Source organism: Homarus americanus, unplaced genomic scaffold (assembly GCF_018991925.1).
Source record: "Homarus americanus isolate GMGI-L3 unplaced genomic scaffold, GMGI_Hamer_2.0 scaffold23617, whole genome shotgun sequence".
Lineage (NCBI taxonomy): Eukaryota > Metazoa > Arthropoda > Malacostraca > Decapoda > Nephropidae > Homarus > Homarus americanus.
The window spans coordinates 4,624,662-4,641,930 of record NW_024720711.1 but is presented as its reverse complement, the minus strand read 5'-3'; the positions used below and the strand labels follow the sequence as shown (position 1 = coordinate 4,641,930).

At 38.2% G+C, this 17,269-nt stretch overlaps 1 protein-coding gene across 4 annotated transcripts in view; it reads right to left on the bottom strand.

Annotated features, from left to right (window-relative positions):
* LOC121860757 (mucin-17-like) overlaps positions 1–17,269 on the bottom strand; it is a 145,558-nt gene that overhangs the window by 21,266 nt on the left and 107,023 nt on the right. For 3 of the 4 annotated variants that reach the window (XM_042358104.1, XM_042358106.1, XM_042358107.1), the window contains exons 3-9: positions 12,221–12,333; positions 11,555–11,653; positions 10,757–10,907; positions 8,822–9,030; positions 7,837–8,080; positions 6,933–7,031; positions 2,039–6,079 (exon numbers count right to left, since the gene is read on the bottom strand). In XM_042358104.1, the coding sequence (XP_042214038.1) occupies positions 2,039–6,079; positions 6,933–7,031; positions 7,837–8,080; positions 8,822–9,030; positions 10,757–10,907; positions 11,555–11,653; positions 12,221–12,333 (4,956 nt within the window). The remainder of the gene's footprint in view (positions 1–2,038; positions 6,080–6,932; positions 7,032–7,836; positions 8,081–8,821; positions 9,031–10,756; positions 10,908–11,554; positions 11,654–12,220; positions 12,334–17,269) is intronic. The other variant, XM_042358105.1, reaches the window with a different exon arrangement.

Genomic DNA, 17,269 nt, shown 5'->3' with positions numbered 1-17,269 from the left:
AGGTGCAATTTTATCTCCTAACAGTTGCTAAGTGAATGGATCCAATTATGGGAATCTCAAGTGTAATATTAATGCTCTTTTAGGTCATAATTTTTGTATTATGAGTTACATCACACTGATAGATATATTACATCTTCAGTTACAAGGAATGTGTATCATACAATATTTCATGAATCCAACCCCTAATCTGCAAGCTCTAATTTGTCTGAAAAAAAAGTATGGCAAAATAACCACAAAACACCACTTACCGGTATCACTAAAACAGACAACTGCAGAGAAAAGGACTGTGTACTGTAGTATATTACTGTACTGGTAACATATGTAAAACAAAAATAAATAACTTATTCTTTGAAAATCCACAAAAAAGTGCATCAGAGCACAGGCAACAGAATGTCAATGCTGTATTATATTTTCCATATCAACCTAAGTAAAAGCTGTACTGTACAGGTACAGCTACTCCTCGACTTGCGACATACTCGACCTAAGACCACACAGACATACAACCGCTTCAGTCGTACCAAAGTTTTGTCAAATTACGTATTTTCGAGTCCCAACGTTAGTGATTATGCTGTATACTGACAAAATTTTCGTTTGTAATTCACTTTAAAATGGCTGACAAGCTTAAAAGTGAGAGTTTGTGGTGCTGAGAAGAAAAAAATACACACCATTTTTTTTATTTTCTATGTATTATTTAAGCATTTTCGACTTACGACCTGGATTTGGGTCCCTAACCCCGTCATAAGTCGAGGAGCAGCTGTGTTTCCAATATTAATTTCATTCAAACTTATATAGGTAACTGCATTTGAATATTCAGGTTAACCATTTAGCAATACAGTGTATAAATAATAAAGCAATGAAATAATTAAAAAATAAATGATGTGTGAAATACTGTTTAATGTAGGCAAGTACAGTGGTCCCTCGGTTAACGAGATTTCGGTTAACGATTTACCTTCCATAAGATTCTTAACTTCGGTTAACGAGCAATCCCTCGATTAAAGATTTTTTTACGAGCCGACTTCAACATGTTTTCGCTTGCATTTGACAGTCCACCAGCTGTAGTATTAGTCCGCCAATACAGTAATCGGTTTTAGGGCTTAAATTCCTTACTATTTTAGTAAATATCAAGAAGTTTATACTATTCAATAATTTTAAAAGTTTAATATTAACTTTTTTAGTCATTTTAACAATTATTGAACATAATTGAAGGTAAAGAAACTAGTTTCTAGCGTGCCATCCAGCCTGTTAACACACCAGACAGGCGTTAGTCTCTCTCTGTTTTCAGTGGAGGTAACATCTTGCTTGAGACTCTCTTCAACTAAATGCTTTTTTTCTGTGTTTCCAAGCAAATTATTGGTCATTTTGAAATATATTTTACATATTGACAATATATAATGCAGTGCAGTGTTGATTTAAAGAAAATTATCTTGAAATACACCAAGAGAACTAAAATTTTATGGGTGAAATGGTGCCATGGGGTGACTTCTCTTCCACCCCAATGCCTTCTCTTCTTCCTTCTCCTCCACCCCCATTCTAATTCCCATCATCATCCAGGAGCCTTCTACATACACACCTCAAAGTAAGTGTACTTTTCTACCTTTTTTGTTGAATTTAGGCAATTTTCGGTGAGCTGGAACCAATTATCCAAAAAAAAACCATTGAAACAATGGTATCGGTTAATGAGTTTTCGGTTAACGAGCAACCTGCTGGAACGGATTGTGCTCGTTAACCGAGGGACCACTGTAACCATATACAGTACAGTATCGTACATCATATGCAAGTTATATTATTTTAGGACTGCAAAAAAGACCTGTATCCTTTCTTTGAAAATAAACAATACATACACTACTTGGGATGCCTTTATATCATTAAAAAATATATTCCTCGGAAATGATACTTAACTATTTCCTTCAAGGGGCACTATACTGTTAAGATCATTCTGTAAACAAAGAGTAAATTTGCTTGAATCCAGAAACTGTATTAACTTTAGCATTCTAACCAGTCACTAAAGCTACAACTGTATCACCTTCTTGTAACTTACCAACAAAAGCAATATCACCAACAATGTGTGCTCTGGCTGGCTGATGATGGGGAAAGTGTGAGCGTACCCCGGCTGAGTTGGGAGGTAGGTTTGTATATGGAGAGATGCCAGACTTGTTCCCTTGCCGTTGTTCTTGTGCCGCTATATTTCTTTGCATCTGATTTGGTCTACCGCTGGTGAACGACGACATGTTGTAGTACGGCGAGGATGTCTGGGGTTCACGGTTTTCACGATTCTGTTGAAGACTTTGATGAGGATTTGGAGAATTACTTGGAGATGTTCCACTTCCAAATCCTTTAGGAGGAGGGATATTGTGATAGAGAGTCGGGGATATGGTAGCACGTGCTGGGAGTGTAGCAGTGGAGACCATACTGTGATACGGCGATGGTGGTTTTCCCTGATTTTGCGCAAGGTTATGGAAGGAAGGAGACACTGTGTTATTTCCAGGTTGTTTAGCTCTGAAAGTAGTTGTGGCAATGGTGCCATACAGAGAGTTTCCATTTATCAGAGGAGAATGTCTATCTGGTTTTGACTCTGTGTTGTCCAGTTTAACTTCAGTCCTACTGTGGTGGAGCGGAGGGGGTGATCTTGTCTCGGTTATTTCCTGATTTCTCACAGCTCTTGGAGGAAGTTGTTGCACTTTATTAGTTGACAGGGATCGAGAAATCGGTAGCAAATGGGCATTAGCGTATATTGGTTCTTGGGCCTCACTGGATCTAGAGGATGTTGTGGAGCATGACTGAAGGGTACTGTTATTACTCCCCGAGCCTTTAGAGTTGGCATCGTCCTCTACAGATCCAGGAGATGCCGCGTGTAATCTTACTGGCTTTTGTCTTTCTAAATTGTTTACAAGTGTGTGTAGTTCCTCCAGTTTTTCCCTGAAGAGCGCATCCTTGCTGTTAGATTTATAGTTCAGGTTTGGTCCATGTTCCTCAGATGCAGGAAGTTGAGCATGCATAGTAGTGCTTCCACTTCCTTTAGATTTAGATGACTCCTCACCCTCAGATAGGAAAGTTGGTGATTTGGTGGTGTGGTGCTGTAAGTTTTGTTGGCTGTTGGGGCTTGGATTGTTTAGTCTTTTCATGTGCTTCCCATTTTCAAACCAAATAGTTTCGTACTTGTGCATGTTTCTGCTATGTTCCGTGGCTGGGTGAGGCTTCTCTTCGGGTGTTTTAGACTCATTCGGAGTGACTGGATTTACTGCCTGTCTGTAACTGTTCCTTCTTTCTCTTGTCCGTAGACCTTGCGGTGCCACATTGACTTTACTTCTGACTTCATCAACATCCATACTCGTATCTAGAGATGAACTGCCATGTTGACCAGCAACTTCACTTGCTTTACTTACTTTTTCGAGTTCTTTCTCCTGTGGTTTTGGCATAAGAGATGGCATTGGTGATTTGTTGTTACCATGGAGGAGGTAGTCTTGGCAGTCTTGATATACCTGTCTGGCAATAGGATCCAGATCTTTCTTGGAGTAAAAGTCTCTTTTACTGTCCACATTTTTATGATTTCTTCTGTCTTTAGCACCAAGCAGTTCATAATTCACTGTTTCAAACACCTCATCTACACTTGCATTTGATTCTCCAAAATCCATCATTTCATAATCTGCAGATCCTGGAGTAGTAGCAGAGCCTGGTGTGATGGCTGACACTGGCGTGGTGGCTGACACTGGCGTGGTGGCTGACACTGGCGTGGTGGCTGACATTGGCGTGGTGGCTGACACTGGTGTGGTGGCTAACACTGGTGTGCTGGCTGACACTGGTGTTGTAGAAGCTGATAATAGCAGGGAAACATTTTCTTTTGATGTAGATTTCAGAAGAGAAGCTTCAAATATTTTGGCTTGAGGTGAGGGAACAACTTCATCATAAACAGGAAATTTGCCAGTAATCCCCTTCTTCAGAACTTGAGGGTCCATATAGAGATCAGTTGGGTCCTCTCCCACAAAATCTGGTTGGGACTGTCCAGTTAAGGGACAGTTGGCATACTCGTGAGGTTGTTTATTGTCCCGTGAACCTCTCTTTGACGGGAGAGGTAAATAAACATACCTTGTTGATTCTTTTGTATCAGCGTTAGGATTTCTAACTACTCGAGCATTTACGTATTCCTTATTTAATGTAACATCTTGAGTAAGTTCTGAAGTTGGTGATGGTCTTGGTGTTGAAGAAGGTGATAGACCAGAGACTGTAGTAGTTAATTTGGCATCTGCTACAGGAGAGGCCTGTGATACTTGGGTACTAGGAATAGTTGCCACAGAGGATATATGAGAAAGATTATCAAAGTCGGTCCTTGTAGCAGCTTGAAGATCCTTTGGGCAGTCGTATATTGATTTATCAATTTGATTGTGTTGGGAACGATTCCAGAATGTTGGATTCTCAAACATGGATGAAAACATTATTGGAGCAGATTGTGGGGTGTGTAGAGTGGTTGTTGTTGTTGATGAAGATGATGTGTATGGTTGAGGTGTGGTGATCTGGAGAGACTCTGGGGGCCGCGCATTCCTAAAGCGTTCCCCAATTATCTTTTTTGGAGGTATTTGTGGCTTAGAATCTGTCCTATTTTCAGTTGCCTTTTGTTCTTTACCATTATAGTTTATAGTAAGAGACTGGGAAGAATTAGTAGCATTGGGTATTTGATACACAGACAATTTGAACCCTTCTCTTGGTGAAGGAATGTCCCCAATGAAATTTACAGTTCCACTTTCTGACTTGCTAAGTGCAGAGCTGTCTCCCTTACCTCGATCAAGACTAAAGTATGTATTTATATCTGCTTTCTTTCTAGCCAGCTCAGGACTCCTGGTTGATGCAATGGTGTTAGTCGTTGAATCTATGGGTCGTGCATATCTAAATGACTTACTTTTCTTCACTGGCAAGGCTGGTCTATCATCTACTCTTGCTAATAAAGCTGAAGTTGACCCATCTTCTTGAGACTCATTCATGGCATGACTTCCCCTTCTGCGAAAGACAGGGCTGGTATACACTGGACTAGAGGGTGGCTTGGCAGCACTTACAACTGTTACTGGAGTGGTAGTTGCTGTTTGCATTTTTGATGATTCTTGCGATGAAGAACTAAGATTTTGCTGACGTGATTTTTCTATGATTTCATACGCCTTTTTCGACTGTAAAGTCTCCTCCGCTCCGAGACTACTTTTACGTTTCACTCGGAAGCCTCCTTCTGTGTCAGGATGAACACTGAGGCTCGTTCTTGACGTGACACTACTGGCGCTCCGGGACAATCTAACACCTGGAGTTTCTGCTTCTCCACTCTTTTCAAACAGTTCCTTGAGCTTTGCTATACTTGGCCGGCGAACTATTTCAGCATTCTTATTTGCTGTATCCTCATCTGACTGATTAATTTCATTACAAAGACCTTGGCTCTCTGTCTGACTTTCCGATGGCTTCCTGTATGTGATTCTTGGAGATGGTGTTCTACTCTTTGCTGGAGGATGTAGGGAGCTGAGACCAAGTCCAAATAGGGGTGTTGGGGTAGTATTTGGTGTGGCAGATGGTGTCGCACTTCCAGAAGGCAGAGGCTGAGGACTTCCTGATAGTGATGATGTAAGAATACCTCTTTGAGGACCACTCCCAGCAGGAGAGGATAAAGATGGCTGTGTAACCTGTCTTTTGTGGGCTGCATTTTCTGCATCCTTTTCAAATTTGGATGAAGGATGTATACCCATCTTGCTATTTGAGTGAGGATGAAGCAAATGATTGGATGAGGATTGTGAGACAATTGCCTGGGTGCTGGAGTAACTGGAACTAGTGCAGGTAGATGTGGATTGAAAAATATTTGATGAGAATGAAGATGTGGAGGGTGTCGAGTAACTAATATGAGCCTGACTTGGAGAGGGGAAGGAAACTGGGGATGCCTGAGGCATGGGTGAAGAATGGCTGTGGACTGGAGATGGTTGGGGGGCTGGTGTGGCATGAGGTCCTGGAGAAGGCTGAATATTAGCAGGAGGTTTGGACAGCTTCAGTGGCAGAGGAGGAACCGCAACTAGTGGCCGTTCTAGTGAGCTTATAGGTGAACTGGAAGCCAAGTAATCTGTTGACAGAAATATAATTTTAGTTAATCTTGAGGAAACATCTCTCAATATCTTTCCTGAAGCTGAGTGTATCACTAAGGATAATGTTTTCTAATATATTTAGTTATGGTTTTTAATTCAACAGACCCTCCTGTTAGAGGTCTGATTTGCTCTCACTTGACTCACTGTATATCTATATCTTATGTGTTACCTTTCACAATTTAGCAGAGTAACCCATGTCTAATTTCCTCTATATACAGTGTTGTTAAATACATGCTACATATTTCCTGTATATCATGAGTTGGCTAAAAGTGTGCACAAAGATTACCTAAATGATAAATAAAGCTACAAAGTTAATGTAACCAAGACAATTGTTAAATAAATCATGCACATCATAACCTCAGACTCATCTATAGCCACCCAAAACAGTGTCAGTCCAGTCCACTATTATAAACAGTATGTGTGAAGTGACATATTACTCAAATCACTTAAAATATTTCCTAAGAAGCCAACATTTTCGAAGCTTAATTAAAAAAAAAACACAAAAAAACATGTGTGTGTGTCTCCTTTTCTGTATTATCTTGTGTTTCTGTTGGTGTGCAATAAAACCTTGGCCCTTGAAGGAGTTAAATAACCTAATAAGGAAAATATAACTGAGAACATACAAAACTATTGAGTCAGATTAATAATACTATATCCTCTTCTTCTGGAAATAAAATACAGTAGTCAGGTTGTGAGTATTCTTCATGTAGTGTGAACGCTCATGCTCTCTTTTCTCTGGACATGATTTGATGCTATTCATTTTAAACTTTTTCAAGGAATATATTTGCCATTATAATTACAAAGCATTGAGAAAATATTAATCTTCTTCACCTGTGTTTCCTCTTGTGTGAGAGTAGCGAGTGAGTGAGCCGGTGGGGGTGGAGACAGCACTTGGGGCAGTGGTTGGGGGGGTCGGTTTGGCACTCTCATCTGAAAACCAGATAATTTACTTACAGTTCTTGATCATTATATACCATTCACCATCACACCAGCTGAGAGTAAGATGTGAGACATATTGAATAAAGAAAAGAACTGTAGCCAGCTTAATGGTGTGCATACTCCCTGTCACTACTATACAGTACGTACACTACTTGTAACCCATGTTGTATTCTTATCTACAGTGCCTCACTCATCTACTGTATACCTGTCTTGTCTATATACATGCTGAGCTATATACCTGTTGTTTATACACCTACTGAACTGTATACCTGCATTATCTATCTACATGCTAATCCAATTGTAAACTTGTATGATGATTTTATTGAATATCTATCTACAGTACAGTATCTATCAACCCCCTGGCACCTCATCTTAGTAATTTGAGCTTTAGAGCATTCTGTTACATCCCAGATCCATGTGTTATTGTCTTATGTTATGGGAGGAAGTATTGTACTGTCTCTTGGGTTTCTTCTCTATCTCTAAGCAAGATCTGTAACATAAACCATTACTGTACTTCACTTAAGACCAAAGATCTGACAAATTTATAAATTCTAGGAAATTCTGAGTTATAATTACAGGCTTGGAAAATACTGCAATATGTTTCCATTAAGAATACGTAAAATTTATGAAGAGAGGATTCATTCCTTTGTAAGGATGTTGGGAAACATAATTAAAAAGTTTACAGATCTTCTTGTGACGAATAATACACAATATACTTTTCACTGATTACAAAACACTTAGCATTCTTACACTTACTGCAGCAATATATTGCAGTCACCTATCAAATACTTCATACCTTGTTTTTCAGGTTTTACATATAATTCTTCATAATCACTTTCTTTTTCCCGAAGGATGAGTGGCGTACCATCAGTGGCGATGTTTTCGTAGGGATGAGCGTCAATCACTTTTAAACGTTCCTTAAACAGCTCTCTCACAGCTCGGTGCAAAAGGATATACTGTTCTCTCGTCTGAACCATCGCAACTCGCTGTCTTCTCATGTCTTTTACAAGGCCAAATAAGTCCAGGTTTTCTGTTAACCTCTGAAAGCAACACAATAGTCAATTGTACATCACCACATTTTAGATAAAAGAACTAATGAAACAACTAATTTACAAAGTGAGAGCCCAGATAGAAACCAGAACCCTATACTGTACACTAAGTACAGCTCACTGCATTAGTTAACTTTGTGAGAGGGAGAACTAAAACTAGGTAAACCCTTCTTGTTATGAAGGGTTATATAACTGAAAAATACTAACTATGAAGACCTAAACCTTTGAATATCTTTTCTACAAGTACAGTACATATATACATTTCTGATTTGACAAAAAGTACAACACTCAACCTTAAGAAGGTTTAAAAAGTTGACTAACAGCTTCATATTTCTCAACACCACCCCACTCTTCATGGTTCTCTCTTGAAATCCTTCTTCTTTTCTTTTCGATAATTAATTATCATGTACCAATAAAGTGGACATTGTAGTACACGCACACACAAAATAAATAAATAATTATCATACTTATCTATCAGTATCTACATTTCTGAAAAGTACTAAAAGCTTTTGGATAAATCAGACTTTGGTCACTTAGCTTTTCAGTAACCAGTGCATCACCTAATAGCATTGTCTATTAAACAATGACATATGATTTCCACTGATAATGGACAATCAAATTTTAAATGAACTAAATTCTTAATTGTTAGATTATCATAAGATGTTAAAGTACTAATACAATAATGACTTAAGTTTTCAAGACATCTACCACAATATGAGTGTGATGACTTACTCCTGCTCTCAGTAGCCCCCACACATAATCAATGGCACAGATGGTTCCTGTTCGACCACAACCTGCTGAGCAATGTACAAGAACAGGTAGAGTTTCTGAGGCTTGACAGTCTCGCACCAGACGCACCATATCCAACAATGGCCGGACAGTCTCTGGTACTCCGTGATCGGGCCATAGTACGTAATGGAACTGGCAGATTGTACGCTCTTCTGTTGGTGCAATAGGAAAAAAAAAAGAAGCTTAGTCAGTCAGGTTCAGATTAGGTTAAGTTCTCTAAAACAACATATTTGTTGAATAAAAATAAAAGACAAACCCTAACATCCTATTTTCTAGCTGAGCCAGAGTAGTGTAATGTAAGTATAGGTAACAGTGCCAACCTAATGCCAGAGTCAGACAACTCAGATGCCTAAAGAGGTAATAATAATAATAATAACAGCTAGTCTTTTGTTTTTCAAAAGTGCCAGTTCTGCTAAAGAATTTACGAGTGCTTGAAGCACTACAAAGTCAAAGACTTGAAAATAAGAAGAAAAACTGCACTACAATAAGAGATCACAAAAAAATTACAGTTCAACTTCTATCATTCATGTACCCTTAAATTTTAATACAGATACTTTCTAAACCCTGTAATTCTCCATCACCGTTATCCTGTTCAGGATCATAAGCTTTCAAAAAAGAAAGGCCTTAAGTTGTTTCTTAATGAAGGCAACCTGGGACCTGGGTGTTGTATAGAAAAAGGATCGGGCAGCAAAAGAACATTCCTGTACTGCTCTAGGCTCCTCAAAACGTGAAGGATCATCACTATTATGCAAAATCATTTCAGAATGTGTAGTCAGAGGAATTAGTAGGTTGGCCAAAAACTTAGGCTCATCAAACATTAGTGTCTTAAAAGTCATTAGACAAAGTCTGAACTCTATCCTAACTTTAATTGGAAGCCAATATAATTCGATCAAGAATGGGGAAGTGGGAGTCCTCGGTGGGAGAGCAAAATAAGCCTGACAACCCAATACTTATGATTTCAACTCTTCTAGATAAACAAAGTACAGTGGGGTATGTTATAACGAATGGATTCTATTACGAATATTCCTATAACGAACGGTTTTACCTATAAAATTGAGAATGCTAGAACGAACGAAACTCCTACAACAAAATTTTTTTTCTTTTGTTTTTTTAATAATTTATTGTTTTTTTATTACAAGTATTAATTATATTCTTTATTTCAGGGTTTAGATGCATATTTATGCACTTTTTTACAATTTTTTTCAATTTTATATTACCTGTATATTTTTCAGTGTTAAGTGGTTGTATTTGGGGACCTGGAACGGATTAATCCTATAACGAACGAATGCTATAACGAACAAGGTTCTAGAACCAATTAGATTCGTTATAGCATACCCCACTGTAAACTATAATTAAAGAAAATCAGCTCTAAACCAACCCATCTTCACCAAACCTAACCAAACCAATCTTCACTTACCTAATAGTATATACTGTTTAAACTAATCTTGGTATATTCTGGTTAAGATAGAGCAGGATGTCTTACAGTGAAACGAAATTATTTTTACTCTATACCAATGTGAATTAACTTACATAAGAGTTAAAGTACTATTATAATAATAATAATAATAATAATAATAATAATAATAATAATAATAATAATAATAATAATAATAATAATAATAAAAATGCATCCCTAATTTGAAATAGTGTTTATTGCATTTATTAAGGCTTACGTATTATGATGAAAAATGTGTGTTAATCACATACGATCTATGACTGAAAATACTGTAATAAAAACAGGAAGGCAGGATTAGAAAGCTGAAATAACAGGAATATCTAAATATCACTAGAAGTAAAAAGAAAAAAATACAGGAATGGATATGACTCGGCTCTTCCAGAAGAGCTGGAAAGAAATAACACTCTTTACTTATCATTTACCTGTTTTGCCGGAATCTGAGGTGTACTTTATTTTGAGAGTTCGCACCATAAAGTCTGGACACACTTGACGAGCCTTCACAAAAGACACGGTTACGTTGCCAAACTGCCGTTCCTCATTTTGAATGTTTACCCAGTAACACTCACACTTGTGCTGCCAAAAAGAAATTGAGATTAAATATTTGTTGTGAGACTAATATGAAGACTTGCAAAATGGTGCTGTCCTGTACATGTCTCTCATCTAAATGTAACAGAATAGCACTTCCTAACTCCTTTACTGTCAGAATAACGCCACCGAACATAGCATGTAACTACAGTACGTATACTTTACTGTACTATAATAAACATTGCTGTTAACTCTCCTCCTACTATTGTGTTCATTATCACCATATGTAGGACTGTACTGTACAAGTGTATCAGAAAGAGAGCTGCCCTTAACAGGCATCAACTACTGTGCACAAGTATATTTGTCAGCACAGTAATATATGCAAGTAATTTTAACCATGTGGTAATGTTTCATCACAACTGTACAGGTACATTATTATTAATAAGCAGTCGTAGTTTTCTATATGTTGCGCCTGTTAATTATTTATCTCCCAAAGTATAAAGTTGAGAGAAAACGATATACGGTACCGTATATATAAACATTTAATTTAATAATCTTTAGAAAATTTATCAAAACTGAGGTAAAATTCCACCAGGGTTCCTGCCATAATAAAAGTTGATTTTAGGATAAAATAACAAGGAACAGTGCCACACACACAAGACTAAACAAGAGTGCTGAGGCAGCCGTTTACTCACCTTGCCCCCTTCCGTCTCGTTGGAGGCCATAATGATGACCTGGACCTCACACTCCACCACCATCCGCCAGAAGTCTGGCACTGTGAGTGGCAGCGGCCCCTGTGGGGAATACGTCATCTTACTAATAGAAAACTTGCACCAGAGCCACATTTTAACCAAAATACACTTATTGCAGTCATTAGGTTCTATTTACATCTACAGTAGTATTACTTTCTGCAGCCAGTCAATTTTACATACATTATTTGAGAGTGTATAAATTTGTGCAGAAATGTAGTTTACCTACACTACAGTATCACTCGGTGTATATATAGTACAGTATAACTCTACAAGATTTTACTTTACTAAGAAAACCACCCAGCCATGGTACACATGACTTACTTGAATACCAAAATAAACAACACTTTGAACTGCAAAACATTTCACTTAGTAAGTTAGTAATGCATATTAGTGTTGAGAATTGCTCATTCAAAAATCCCACACAACTTCAGGAACACTGATTCACCCAAATTCAAGCCTTTATCAATGCAATTACAGTGAGTCCTACGCGGTGGCTGTCAAAACATGATTATATATACAGTATATATATATATATATATATATATATATATATATATATATATATACAATGATATTTAAGGAAAGTTGCCTTAAAAAGTTTCTTCTCACCTGCGAGCCAATATAGGCCCGGGAGCCGCTGGCCCCTCTGATGTAGTTGGCATTGATGTAGTCACTGCCGGGCACACCAGGGAAGCTGCTCAACACCACGCGGGTGTAGTCATCTGTAACACACCAACACCGTTAACTACTTAATCTGTTGTCATCGGTTAGTGTACATTATGCATACGTATATGAATATATACCTCATAAAATCAAATAAAAACTATGCCACCATGTTTTTGTATACAACCTTTCAACTTTTAGTTTAACCTCATTTTTATACGCTGGACATTTCCTGACCATACCTAACCCTAACGAACATAATCTGGACCGGAAATCTTGTTATACTAATGCTGTACTATTTTCACGATATACTAGACCAATTATTTATTAAAAAAACAATGCGTTAACTATTGAGGAAGTTTGGTAATGTAAAAATATGTCAACACACTGTCCTTATACCTTTCTTCACAAACTATTCTGGCATAACATAACAAGGTTTGGTTTCATATATTGTACCTGTATTGTCAACTAATGAGTAATTGCGTCTTAGTGAAGGCAGTAACATGACATCCTAAAATCCCCATTCACCTCCACAATAACAAAGATCTATACACCAACTCTGTACTGTACATAGACGGGTTTCCACCACAAGACAGACTGTTCAGACATGACCTGTCTCGCTCCAGTAGCCCCAGCTGCGATAGCGCAGGGGCGAATCAGATTGCCACTAACATCATTCAAGGACACTATTACAAGACCTATCCTAATAAATTGTTTCATTTCAGAGATATGCTTTATTATATTATTGGCGATGGTGAGGACACACAGACAGGCAGACATTATACTGGTACTCAGAAAAACACCTTCTGGGGCGAGGTAATACGTACCTAATGAAAGAAAAATTTTAACTGTTTGTTCCGGCCATCTGCTTCAGTCCTGCTCGGCTCCAGTCAACTGACTGGTTAACAACTTCCCTCAGTATAACTCGACATAAGTAACTACACACTGTATAAATACTTTGGTCTGGATGTCCGCGAATGATCTATTAAGACTTATTACACTCCATTAACTGTGATAAAATCATTTGGATCTCGTGGTGAAGATTGTGAAGCTCCACTGTCTTCACCTGATGATTGAACGCTCTAACGAAAATGGGAAATTTGTTAGGTTAGTTTTGGGAAGGTTAGCATACGTGTGTTTAAACATCAGATAAAATAAGCGGTGGTTTCTAATCTTCTCGATATACAAAATTTATGGTATTCAATCCTCACCTTTGCACAAAGTCTCCCTTTTATGTTATTATATGAATACTTTTTTTATAATATCTGTTTATAATTTACAACACAAACTAACCGACGTTTCATCAGCCTCAACACCATAAAATTTGGGAGACTGAACCCTAAAAACCTTGAGTAGGGGTTTAACTTAAATATCCCTGTAACCTATGTAACAAACTGTATGGCAATATCCCTTACCTGTTCCCACCAGTTACCCATTTTTAAATCATAACGTCAATCGTCCATTTCCTTTCAGAAAAAACTCAGTTGCTGTGCATTATTATTGTCTTATAATCTACACCGGTGTCAAGTTTCCGTCTTCTGTGGTTTCTGTTTAACGAGACGTAACGGAAAATTGAGGACAGACACAGACACGGGAAGGAGCAATAAAATTTTTGGTATAACTGAACACTAACAGCGAGACCAAAACTACGTCGCAAACTCGACCAAAATTGAGGTTGTTCTGTTCACACCACTAAAAGCTGTAAACAGAAAGCTCCATGTTGAGGTTTATACACATAATTTCTTTATCTGGTCTGCATGCATTAATTTAAGCAGATGTTGAGAGGAGTACGAAGCCCTACCTGTTGCTCTAAAACACTTTTTTTTTTCCTCGGTGTGCCGGAGAAATTGAGAATAGCGGTGACGGACTGACCGGATGTTGAGCGCTTCCGCAGGAGCCACATGCAAAGGTTGTGGACTGGCGGCGACTCTTGGTGTAATTTACTGGTAGCAGCCGTGCGCCAGGTGCTATTCTGCTGCCATTATAGCTACACCAGGATAACACCAAGAAAAAAACCAGCTGATGATTGTATTGCCTATCGTGGGTCGAATTGCCTTTCTGTTTATCATTGTATACCCACAGTCTTTATTTTACCAACGTTGTCTTAGCCAACAAGAAAAGCAATTTCAATCCCCGAGTCGGAATACACCAAGGCAGAAACCCTCGCCAGCAGACGATGTGGCAAATTAAAAAAATGGTGAATGACATCCAAGAAAATGGCTGTCCTCATCTCGACCTGTTGAATCATAGTGTGTCTGTGTGTTAAAACCATCCAGGGGTAATAATGATAACTAACTTCTGGATCCCCTCACGAGTACCGCGTCATGATTACAACATTACTCTGCACAACGCTGCGCTGCCCTAAGATTAACACCGCGTAATACTAATAGTTAACTCCATCTTAAAACCATAACACACCATAATGATATCCCGTACCGCCAGTCACTCCCATATTAACTCTAATCTTAACCTACTTGACACCACCAAACACTTGCAGCACAACTCCATTCAACAACAGTAAGTTTAATAATTTAACAGTAAAAAAAAATGGGTACAACTTAATACTTTCAAGAATAATACTAAAAATTAGTTCTGTGTCACGCCCCCAAGTGTTAGGAGCGGAGGTGCTCCTTTTCCAACTGACACCCAAATTCTCTTCAGTTACACATAAAACCCGGCTTTCTGTAGACGGGTCTGCTCGTGTCTGGTATAAGAATCAGAATTTAAAAAACCCTACAGGATATAACCCTTTGTTTACCGAGTGTACCCTCCCTGGTTGTGTGTAACATGACCCACAAATATTGTACCTACTGTACTTGTTCAGTTAACTTGCACAGAGGACTGTACACTAATATTACAGTTGACGGTGTTACGGATCTTGGTTGAATCTATTTTCTGTTTGCCTTTGTATATAATAATATTACTCAATAAATATACACATCTATTTATTGAACTAGAATATGCAACTACTGTAGTTGTTTAAGGATTAATTTATTTCGGGTCATCTCGCCAACCAAATACTGTAGCACACTTTGCCATTAGCTGAAACATATTTGGGTGCATACGACCTTGGCAACTTAGGGATTACTCTACTATTACGTGCAATTACAGTCATTGTACAAGTTCCGATATGAGACCGAATCGCTATATATAACACTATCTCCCTCGGGTGTCACCCAGAGATACAAACTCACCCTGCAGAACGATTGTCACATCACTGTCGTACATATAAAGACAGACAAAAACATAAAAATTCTGTCAATTCCCGGGTGCTGAGAGACAGTGTACGTGAAGATATCTGGGGCGGAAAGGTTACTGTCCGTTAACTATGAACGTACAACTGTGTAACAAACGGGAAGTGACCACATGAAGGTATTTTCTTTCTGATTTATGTTTTCCTGAATCGCGAAGTAATTTCTTATTTGTGTTTCTTGTAATTAATTTAAAAAATACTTTGGTAACAGGTACAAACCGAAACAAAAACGAGGGAACTCTCACCATGATTCAGAGATATAAATCCTTTCTTCCATAATACACAAAGGGGATTACAGAATGATTATGACGGAATATACACAGTAGTCATATTTTATTATTCTGTTCAATAGTATATACAGGACGCCCTCGATAAAATATAAACTAAGAGAATGAACCGAAACACAACAATGACTGAGTCGGAAGATGTCCGTACACTGTGTAATATTTCCCATAATTAATACTCGTCACCGTTATTACCCCCATCTTCCTAAACCATCAGCACCACAATGAGTAACTAACCCTCTATAATTTACAATTTATTTTACACCCAATAATTATTACAGACGTACAGTGTAATTCCGATACACCACTACCCACACTTTTCTTGGTGCTATACTGAACTGAAATTGTTCCTGACTCACCCCCAGCTGTGCTCCACCCTGCACCCCAGCGGCATAATTCATTCAATAAAAAAGAAAAGAAATATTACAGCTCATTAAGGTTAAAGTTCAACTGTTATACATATGTGTTGGTTCACAAAGAGGAAGTATTTTGTACATGGTGTAAAGATTGGAACTACTGAGTGGTTTTATCAATCGCTTGTGGAGGTAATTTAAAGCTATTATTCATAAATGTAAACTTTGTAAATTGGAATGTTCCTGTTTATTACAACGTGAAATGGAGATCATCTTTGTAATTAGGGTAAAACTTTTAACTGTTGAATGTCAGTCGTTAAGAAGAGGGAGCAGGTAGCCTATTTTTGTATTTACTGAAAGGATGATTTTCAGTAAACTTTATATTCTCCTTGAAGGTCTGTGTTGTGTGGTCCTACAGGGGAATGCTAAAGGTAACTTATACTTAAAGAAAAACTCATGAATACGCAATAAAACGAGTTACAGGAGACGAAAACTTTTAACGCATTTATACTTTAGATATAACAAGTGTTCGTGCCCGGTCTGCCGTCCGGCTGACAGCGTACAGCGACATCGTTTTCCAGCGTAAATAAAATGGTTAATTAATGCCTTCCTAAAGAAACCATCGACATAGGACCAGGCTTGTTCTACTCTACGATTTTTTTGCGATTTTTCCACCAAGTTTGATGAAAAACGATTGTGCCATTTCGGCTGCCCAGAACAGACACACACACACACACAAACACACGGCTATTCCTATCGTATATTATGGATGAGTGGACTATGGTAGAGATATTAATAACGAAAACCATGGGTAGGAGAACCAGGGGAAGATAAAGACTGGGATGGAGTTAAATAAAAAGGTGTGTACAGTAGTTCCTGAAGAGCTACAAAATCTGGAGTGGAGGGTAGTGGTCGCCAACCCTCAAACACCAGGACGACACCTATGTTATTAAAAGGCAGTGGAACATGACACGCTGCAACAATGATATCCTTGTCGGCCAATGAAAAACTAGTTACTTGAGGATCTGGAGCGTGATTCGTTAATACTTTATACTCGTACCTCTTACCGCGATTTTCTTGGGGTGTGACGTAAACACCGTCAAAT